This window comes from Lampris incognitus, chromosome 19, assembly GCF_029633865.1.
Source record: "Lampris incognitus isolate fLamInc1 chromosome 19, fLamInc1.hap2, whole genome shotgun sequence".
Classification (NCBI taxonomy): Eukaryota; Metazoa; Chordata; class Actinopteri; order Lampriformes; family Lampridae; genus Lampris; species Lampris incognitus.
In genome coordinates this window covers 20,990,496-21,000,015 of record NC_079229.1, presented here as the reverse complement: position 1 = coordinate 21,000,015, position 9,520 = coordinate 20,990,496, and the positions used below count along the sequence as shown (strand labels likewise).

At 45.8% G+C, this 9,520-nt stretch overlaps 1 protein-coding gene across 1 annotated transcript; it reads left to right on the top strand.

Moving 5' to 3' along the window:
- The first annotated feature begins 520 nt into the window (after positions 1-520).
- Positions 521-5,441, top strand: bambia (BMP and activin membrane-bound inhibitor (Xenopus laevis) homolog a). The gene is made up of 3 exons (XM_056299586.1): positions 521-1,081; positions 2,546-2,830; positions 3,541-5,441. The coding sequence occupies exons 1-3, from the start codon at positions 1,006-1,008 to the stop codon at positions 3,957-3,959; spliced, it is 780 nt and encodes a 259-aa protein (XP_056155561.1). The 5' UTR covers positions 521-1,005; the 3' UTR covers positions 3,960-5,441.
- The last annotated feature ends 4,079 nt before the right edge of the window (positions 5,442-9,520 follow it).

Sequence of the window (9,520 nt, the reverse complement as noted above, 5' to 3'; positions counted from 1 at the left end):
GCCCCGAACAACCATGCTCCCAGCAGTCAAACAGCAGCTTCTATCCACGCCGCCTCTTTGCCCGAAGGAAGTCTTCCCACCACGACGCCAGTCGCACCGGCAAACCGGATGAATGGCACTGCAGGTAAACTTGTGTTTGGACACCAACCAATAATCGAACCGGCAGGTTTGAGTTTCACGCATCACGCGCCAAAGTCGAATAAACCCAGTGTCGTTTTTATGCTCAAATAATGTCGCGCGCGCGCGCACGCACGCACGCACGCACACACAGCGGCGCTTTAAAGAATGACGATTGCTGGGTTCTGTCTGCAATGTGGTGGCACAATTTGGTAATGACGGAGTGACTGTCGCCTGAACCAATAGAATTAAATAATGGCATATGGGACGCGGTATTATGGAAATAAGGACGATGAATGAGAGGTTGTCGCAGCCAATGAGCGCCGAGGGGGCGGAGCTCCGTCAGGACGCAGCTATTTGTTCAACTAGAGAGCCTCTCTCTCCCAAGTCCTGTGTGGAGCGCCGTAGATAAACTTCCCGACATTTCTCTCCTCTCGGAATACAAACGCGATGCTTCTCCGTCACTGGCTTCCCTCACAGGCAGCGGGACACAAGCGCTGACAACCCTCTGTGTCGTTTTGCTGCACATCAGGACTACATCACTGCTTTTATTTTTATCAAGTTTTTCTGTTTTGTCTGGTTGTTAATGCGCGAAGAGGCATTCTCGGCTCTCAGTTTTTCCCCCCCACAATGTCGGACGGCCGTTTGAGCTTTTCGGTGTGAGTCGCTTGATGCGGGAAGATATCTTTTTCCTTTTCTTTTCGTGTGCCCCATCTTCTTCTTCTTCTTCTTCTTCTTCTTCTTTTGTTTGTTTGCACTCCGTAGAGGGTTGCGACAGCCTCGGAATGTGTCCCTTCCTCTCGGTAGCTTTCATGTAACTGGTGTCGTCCAACTCTTCCCAGCGGGATCTGCTACTGGACAAGCGGACTTGAACGTAATTCGTCGTAAATGGATCGCCGCTCCACTTTCAGTTGCATTTGGCTTCAGTTGGAACTCTGTGCCATGGCGGTTCTGCTCACTAAAGGTAAACAACAAAACCGTGGATCGGAGTACGGCACTTAAGTCTACCGTTTTTTTCCCTCTCTCTCTTGGTTTGTTTCTCGTAATCGAGTTACACGTTGTTCCACGAGATAAAAGGGTTTTAAAAGTGCCGAGCTTTAAACTCGAAAGGCGTCGTCATGACACACTCCCTTATCCAGTTTAGGCTGCTAAACAGCAAGGCAATATAGTGCCACCATTTCACTCTTAACTCTGAAAGCCAGGTAGTAATCACACGCGAAAACGTGTCCAGCGGTGTAACCAGTAGTCTCATAGGCGTCTGGGCTTCTGTCAGAGGGCAACAGTTGGGTCCCAGTTGATTTTCAACAGGCCTATAGGTATGCGATCCGTATTGGGGCTAGTTCAGTAAAGACTTCAACGCACGACCTGTTTTTTTCCCCCCAGGCCACAGAACGGCCTCTCCTTTCCAGTGAAATGTTCTCCAAACGACCCGACTTGGCTCTCAGCTTTAATCATTTACAAAGAAACCACTGCCGATACGAGTAATCTGCCCGGCGACACCAGCCTGCAGATTCACCTCGGGAAACTGCGTCCAGACAGTTACCCCCCCCCCCACCAACCCCCCACCCCAAAGCGTTGTGTTGTTGTGCCCCATTTTTAGCGGTGACAGTTCCACACTTCTCTCCACTGTGCCCGAAACGGTACCAAATACGTATGTGTTATAGCGAGGTTTTTATAACGCCGTCAGAAATGTTGGGCCAACATGTCTGGCTCATTTTTCCACGTTTTTTAAAAAAAATTATTTGTTTGTTTGTTTTTTGAAGCATAAATTTAGAAGATCTAGTAATATGTGGGCATAGGTTGAAGAAAGAAGCTTAGTGATGAGGTTGTTGGATGCCCCCTCGATCCCCCCCCCCCAAAAAAGCAGCCCGACCACAAGTGAGCTCGCGTGCGAGCTGGATCGGAGGCTGCCCCCCCCTCCTCCCCTCCTTTACAACTTTCCATTTGGGTTAAAAGAAATTGACTTTGGCAAACAAACCGCCAATTATAAGCTGCGCAGTTTCAGTTTTTATGATACGGACAAAGAAAAGGGTCTATTTTATTCGGAAAGCTTTCAGAAATGTAGGCTTGATGACTGAATTTGCGCTGAAAGTGTGTCCCTGTATAGGCCCCGGAATGAGTCTACCTGGTCACACGCCCACAGAGATGGCAAACCAGTCAGCCACTACGCAACCCACCGCAGCCTGGACTGGACCCCCACATCTGCTGACACAAACGTGGAAACGGATCTAGGAATAACGTTAGCTAGACTTGAAGCCCCCCCCCATGACGTTTTGCCAGTTCGTAATAGCTTGCACTAGACTAATTTGCAGATAGCCGAGGATCTCTTTGTGTGTGTGTGTGTGTGTGTTGTAGTGTTTGAAGCTGTAAACACAACTGGTTTTAATGAATCTTGTTTTTGTTTTGTTTTTTTCTCATGCGTTTCCAGGAGAAATAAGGTGTTACTGTGATGCGCCTCATTGCGTGGCCACGGGGTACATGTGCAAGTCGGAGCTGAACGCCTGCTTCACCAAGGTCCTGGATCCGCTCAACAGCAACTCTCCACTTACACATGGGTGTTTAGATCCGGTTGCCAATGCTGCCGATGTTTGCAACAACTTAAAGAGCACAGATCTCCTCGCCGGGATGTCATCCTCAGCCCTGGAGTGCTGCCACGATGACATGTGCAATTACCGAGGCCTGCACGACCTGGCACACACCAGAGAATCAACAGGTACATCACTGAATAAGCAGAGGGGTGTGTTTGTGTATGTGTGTGTGTGTGTGTAAGGATGCTTGGTTTTCAGTGAAACTGACGTATAGGGCTTCAAAAGATGGGACATTGCAGTTGGCTGAAGTTGTTTTAATTATGACTCTTGTGTCAACGCGTGATTATTGCTTCTGTAATATTCCAGTGTGAAACATCTTAAGCTTTAGGTTTCTTCAAACATCTACTGTTTACGTCCATACAGGCCACCCTCCCCCCTTTCTATAATTCCTCCCAGAACTTAAATTTTACTCTTTTTTTTATATTCATGGTCTTCAGCACAGCGTCTGGGAAGGGAGGGAGAAGCCAGTTTACCTTAAGCACTTGGAACAAGATCAGATATATTTTTTTTATTACGTGTACACCGTGTAATTTCCCCACTGAGTAGGAATGTGCCTTGTAGGATGAATATTCCTTGAAAAGACGGCGTGTTGGGCATAAATACTAGCTGGTTGAGTTATGAAAAGGTGCACACAGAGAGAGGGGAAGGGGAGCTCTCCGTTGGGGATTTCTGTTAAGTCCATGTCAAGAGCGGGTTATAGTTTGTTAGCTCAAATTAATTTCTGGCTCTCATTCCGGAGAAGGTGACGCATTTCTTTCTGCCCTTTCTCGCTCTCCTACTCCTCTCTCTCTCTCTCTCTCTCTCTCTCTCTCTCTCTCTCTCTCTCTCTCTTTAGATCATGGCCGGTACCAGCCTGAGAGCAACAACAGGAACCTGGTGACCCGGGTCCAGGAGTTGGCCTCGACCAAGGAGGTGTGGTTCCGAGCTGCAGTAATTGCGGTGCCCATTGCCGGTGGCCTAATCCTGGTGCTGCTTATCATGTTGGCCCTGCGCATGCTCCGCAGTGAGAACAAACGGCTGCAGGACCAGAGGCAGCAGATGCTGTCGCGGCTCCACTACAGCTTCCACGGGCACCACACAAAGAAAGGCCATGTGGCCAAGCTGGACCTGGAGTGTATGGTGCCCGTCACGGGCCACGAGAACTGCTGTCTGACCTGTGACAAGATGAGACAGGCTGACCTTGGCAACGACAAGATCCTGTCTCTGGTGCACTGGGGGATGTATAGCGGCCACGGGAAGCTGGAGTTTGTATGACTTCCCGCCAGGACTAAGTGACTGTGACTTTCATCTCCCCTCCTTTTCTGCCTGAAAAATATGGCCAAGACTGCTCCTCGCTCATTCGGTTTTCCTGTTTGTTTGTTTTTACTTTAAAAAAATGTCCCACCTTTTTTATCCACTGTAACTGTTTATTTTTTTTTCCCAATGGCGAAAGAAAAGACAAGACTGATCTCATGCCGTGTGGTTTTTGCTAAAGGAGCACTTTACTTGAAAATGAAAGGTAAACCGACGAGGAGCTGATTTTAAACTTGAGAGAGCAGAACTGAGACGGGGAGAAAGGCTTGCCTGAGGATCCTGGACTTCACACTGAGCGCTGAAGGATTCCAAATCTCTTATTTGCACATTTGTAAAAAAAAAAACAAAAGAAAACAAAAAAACAACAAAAAACAAACAGAACTTAAAGGTTGTCTTTGCGTAAAGGAAGAAGAATTTAACACTGACACCAGGGTACTAAATGGACATGTTTGAGGAGTAAAAAAAAAAACAAGATAACAAATCAGCGTTTGACTGTAGGTGTGCACACTCCTCTGTGTATGTTTCATGATTCAAGCTTGTTGGAAAGATATATTAGTCTGATAGACTGAACAATGTGTGTCTTGTTTTGGGTGAATGTCCAACATCTCTTTGTGATCAGACTATAAGCTTGATAGTGAGTGTGAAAGACAAAAAAACATCCATTAAAAGTGACTTTTTATTTATAATGATTCACTCTTCAGTTTTTGTTGTAATATTTTTTCTGGTTAAACACAGAGTAAGAGAGGGAAAGGTATAGTTCATAATAATCTATGTTTTCAGTCATTCCATCAGCAAAAGCAATTGATGGCAAGTGAAAATTTCTCGTATAAGTCAAGAAAGTCAAGCTTTGCTTTGGTGTGTGTGTGTGTCAGGATTTGTAACGAGTAAGAGCACGGTAGTCTTGTTCGATGTGTGAGAACAAGGTAGGAGGTGTGGACTTGGCACTGGCTGTGTGTGTGTTGGATCTGACAGCGAGGCCTTGTTTTACAGTAGTGCCGTACATCTGACTCAGTCTCCAGTATTTTATACTAACCCAAATGCCAGTAAACCCTCCTCCACTCAGCTTTCCTGGTTTGTAACTCCGCAAAAACACTAACTCTCCTGTACCCAGATGGGTGACATGGAAGATGGATCCCAAGCAAACTTTAATGCCACATGCTGAGATTCTTGTCCCAGTCTGAAACATGTCTAAACCAACAGGCGGGGACATGTCTATCACTTTGGTAAAGGGATGCAAAAGGCGATGCTCAGCATTGAAAATCTGTCCAAAAAAAAAACTCAAAATACACGACAATGTCAACTTATCGTGAATATATGTTCACACATATCATTAGCACAAAGTAGTTTGAGTCCAGAAATGTTGATGGTAGGCTTACACGACTCACTGTATTAGAATCAAAATACAAGTCGGACTGGCACAAATAAAATGAAAATAGACACCGATATGCAACTATACATCCGGTATGGGCTTGAGTGTACTTTTATTTGACCTTGTTTTGCATAGTGGATGACGTGAAAGACATCCTCCGTCGGGTCTTTTTGGTGATGGAGACACGGTGATGTTTTTTCTCCCACTTGAGATCCTGGGAAGTTGCGGTTTCCAAAACCTCAAATGACGCCACAGTGGTGACTTGAACCATTGAATGGCTTAATGTCCATGTAATGAAGTCGGTCACAGGACACGTATTCCACATGCCGTTATATATGTTTATATATAGCTCATCAGGATAATGATGACAACGAAAACGCTGTGCTCGCCAAGGTCTTAAGGACATTTATGTTTTAGTGATGAATGTCCGGTTGCTTGACAAGGCACTTCAGCCCTACAACTGCAGAGGCCAAAAAGAGAAGGCGCAGCATCCAGTAGAGCGTGTGCGTGTATCTTTGTGCATGCACGTGTGTGTGTGCATGTGTGTAACTGTGAATGTGAAGCAGGGTGTTGCTTGAAAACAGCCCATGTGCTCATTTGACCTGCCTTTGGTAAGCTTTTAAGTTGTTTAAATACTTCAGTTCAGAGTATGGTGAGTGTTTTCTGGTCATTCTTAGAACAAAGACTTGGCAGTTAATCGAGCTTAAGTTTGTTCGAAACACTCTTAATGGAGAATCGACACGCCAAAGCAAACACAAAAATATTGTGCGGATGCACCATGTATGAAATACCGTTTTGAAAATTAATGAATTAATCCAACAGTTAGTTATGGCTCGACTTTGATTTAAAACTTACGGTTGAGGTGATGCTCTGCTCCGTTTGCAGAAGCCTCCGAATGATGGCTGACAATTTCAGTGTAAAACCAAACATCCCACTGGTGGCGACAGGAACACAACAGTGGTGTCATTATTTACCGTGCACATCACATGAAGCAGTTTTGACGCTAGGGTTCAAAAGTTCACTCTTAACTATTTCCACTCCATGGTAACCACAAGTGAGATGGCCCCTAAGTAGTTTAAAGTCAAGCTCTGCCCTGCCAATTGTGTGTCTACATACTGAACCTTGTTTCTTTCCATTAGGAGGACAGGAAAATACTATTAGCAGCCAACCACTTAACGGCAGCTTGCATTAGCAAGAGTCAGCCCGCCCCACGCTCAGGGCCTCCCTCAGGACTATTACCCCTGTAATAACAACAATGTCCTCGGCCTGGCCCGTGCAAATGTGCCTGCTGTTTTCTTTAGCCTGGTTCTTCTCTGGCAGCTCACCAGCTGATACCAGCCGCCGACAACAAAGGTGCTTTTGAAACGCACGGATGGATGATGCACGCTTTCTTTATTTTTGTCACTGCCCTCGCTGTCAAAACTCAAGCGACCGGTTAAATACGATAACACATTTTCAGCCTGAACCCGGCCTGCAACCCTATCAACAGGTCTAAAGACACGGCGGAGAGGCAAACGCGGTCTGTCGTTTTGCCTGTATTCAGCTCACAGCATCTTTTCAGGGGTCCTGCCTTGTTGATGAAGCTCTGCCACACCCTTGAGAAACCTTCAGCATAAACCACACACACAACCCCAGAGAGGTAAATGTGTTGCACATCGTGGCCGAGCAGCATACATACATGCAGGTGAACTGCAAGGATGTGCATCTATCAGGGCAGCTACAATACACAGGGATGAGAATGCAAAGTAAGTTGGGAATTGTTTTGTAACCAACTGGTTAAATACTAAGAGACCTTAACACTCAGATCAGCTGTCCTTTTCTTAACAAATGAACATGCTGTGGATAATCTTATACCGATGCTCATTTAGCTCAATGGCACAACAGTGAGCCATTATGGACCACCACTACTATGCTCCATCCTGGGTGGCAGATGCATATAGAAGTGGAGGGCGAAGACCTGAGGATGAGGAGCATGTCCTAGTTTGGTTTTAACTGAGATTCCTCTGCCCCTTTGGGGTTTTAGGTAGCCATCATAGATAGTACATCTTTAATGTAATGAGACAAACCCTCGTGTTAAGTCACCAAAACCTCTTCTAGGACATGCAGAGATCCCTACATACACTACAGATATCCTACAAAAGGCTAAGAATATAGGGTTAGGGTCTGCTCATGTTTTAATTTGCCGTACGCACATCTCTGAATTCAGCCTTTCCCCCCCCCTCAGTCTTGACTGACACCTAAAATGATCATCTGAAATAATCTAAGAATCTGTCATGGAGTCAACCGTACAACCGTACTTTGGTTTGATTTTGCACCAATACCAATATCTACCCATCACTGGGCATTACCCTCTCTCCAGTTTTAAACAAAAATATAGTAAAAACCACGCCTAAATCCATTCAGTCACAGCAGATCTATGCGCAAACCTAAACAGTTCAATCCAAATTTATAGAAAAAGCTCATTTTATAGCTTAATAAATGGACCAAAATGACTTATTTGAGAAACAACAGATATATTTGTTACCGAACTAGTTGGGGTGAGTGTAAACCTACAGTATCAAACCACACTTTGGCTCATTTTCAGGCAGGTTCACCTTGGTGGTAAGCCTTTGCTTCCTCTAATGAGTCTTTTCCAACACCCCCTGGTTACAACACACTGCACCAGCCTCGGCTTTAACAGCACTAAATCCACAGTAAAGTTTCAACAGAATTGAGAGTCTGAGGATAGAGAACGTCATCCATTGTAATCTATTGTATCTACTTGTTTTTCCACTGTGTTGATGTTAAGCCCTCTGAGACCTCAATTATGATTTAGGGTACTGTAAATAAAGGTGACTTGACAAGCCGTGCACAGGTGCTGAGAGAATCGATGAGCAGTTACACGACTTCTCTGGTTACCCGTTGGGTCCAAATTATATCTGAGCATAAGCTTAACCACCGGACATTTTGGTCATTCCTTAATCTGGACAAGTCCTTTCCTGTCAGGACAACTATTCTCTACAATGCCATGCTCAAGGAGCCCGCGCTGAAAGTAGGGTAGTCATTGAAATGAAAGGCAAAACGCTTTTGTGCAGACATAAGTAGAGTACAAATAAAGTTATTACTACTATAATTTACTCTAGCCTAGTGTTTTATTTACTATAACAGAAGTAGAAGTAGTAGTAGGGCATCTGGGTAGCGTAGCGTAGTGGTCTATTCCCATTGCCTACCAACACGGGGATTGCTGGTTCGAATCCCCGTGTTACCTCTGGCTTGGTCGGGTGTCCCTACAGACACAATTGGCAAGTATCCAGGTGGGGAGCCGGATGTGGGTATGTGTCCTGGTCGCTGCACTAGCACCTCCTCTGGTCAGTCGGGGCACCTGTTCAGGGGGGAGGGGGACTCAGAATCAGAATACTTTATTCATCCCCAAGGAGAAATTGGGTAATTGATCCTCCCACGTGCTACGACCACCTGGCGAAACTCCTTCCTGTCAGGTGGAAGGAAGCGGCTGGCGACTCCACATGTATCGGAGGAGGCATGGGGTAGTCTGCAGCCCTCCCTGGATCGGCAGAGGGGGGGGGGGGCAGTGAGCGGGATGGCTTAGAGGAGTGGGGTAATTGGCGAAGTACAACTGGGAAGAAAAAGGGGAGAAAAAATCCACAAAAAAAGAAAAAAAGAAGTGGTAGTGATGGTAGTAGTAGCTGTAGTTGCCATTGTAGCTGAAGTAGTAATGGCGGTAATAGTAGCATGACATGACATAAGTGCATATTAACACACATACAAACAGACCACAGTAAACAGAATGATGAGCTCATCAACATGCACACAGATGCTCTGTATGTCTGTGCGTGTCTGCCAGTTGGTCTAACACATGTGCAGTACATGTGCACCACATTATTTGTGCACCCGACCAGTGCCACGAGGGCCATTGTCCACGGCACCATGTTGCAGCGAGACCTCTACTTGTCTCGCTGACATCCAGCAGTCACAGTTTAGTCCACAATAGAGTGACCCAGCAGCAGCAGCACAGTCATTAGCATCGGCCATTTTATGCAGCACTAGGTGGTCAAGCTGTCTGCATTCACATGCAAATTTAATGAGGTGGCCGACTGGCCTCCTTCAAAAGAGTCTCAATTTGTTTCCAAGTGACTTCAAACTGCCATCCCTAATT

Bases quoted from the DNA above. Each gene is read 5' to 3' on its own strand.
- bambia (XM_056299586.1), top strand. From the start codon at position 1,006: ATGGATCGCCGCTCCACTTTCAGTTGCATTTGGCTTCAGTTGGAACTC. The intron at 1,082-2,545 runs GTAAACAACAAA...ATGCGTTTCCAG, and splicing joins GGCGGTTCTGCTCACTAAAG to GAGAAATAAGGTGTTACTGT. The intron at 2,831-3,540 runs GTACATCACTGA...CTCTCTCTTTAG, and splicing joins ACACACCAGAGAATCAACAG to ATCATGGCCGGTACCAGCCT.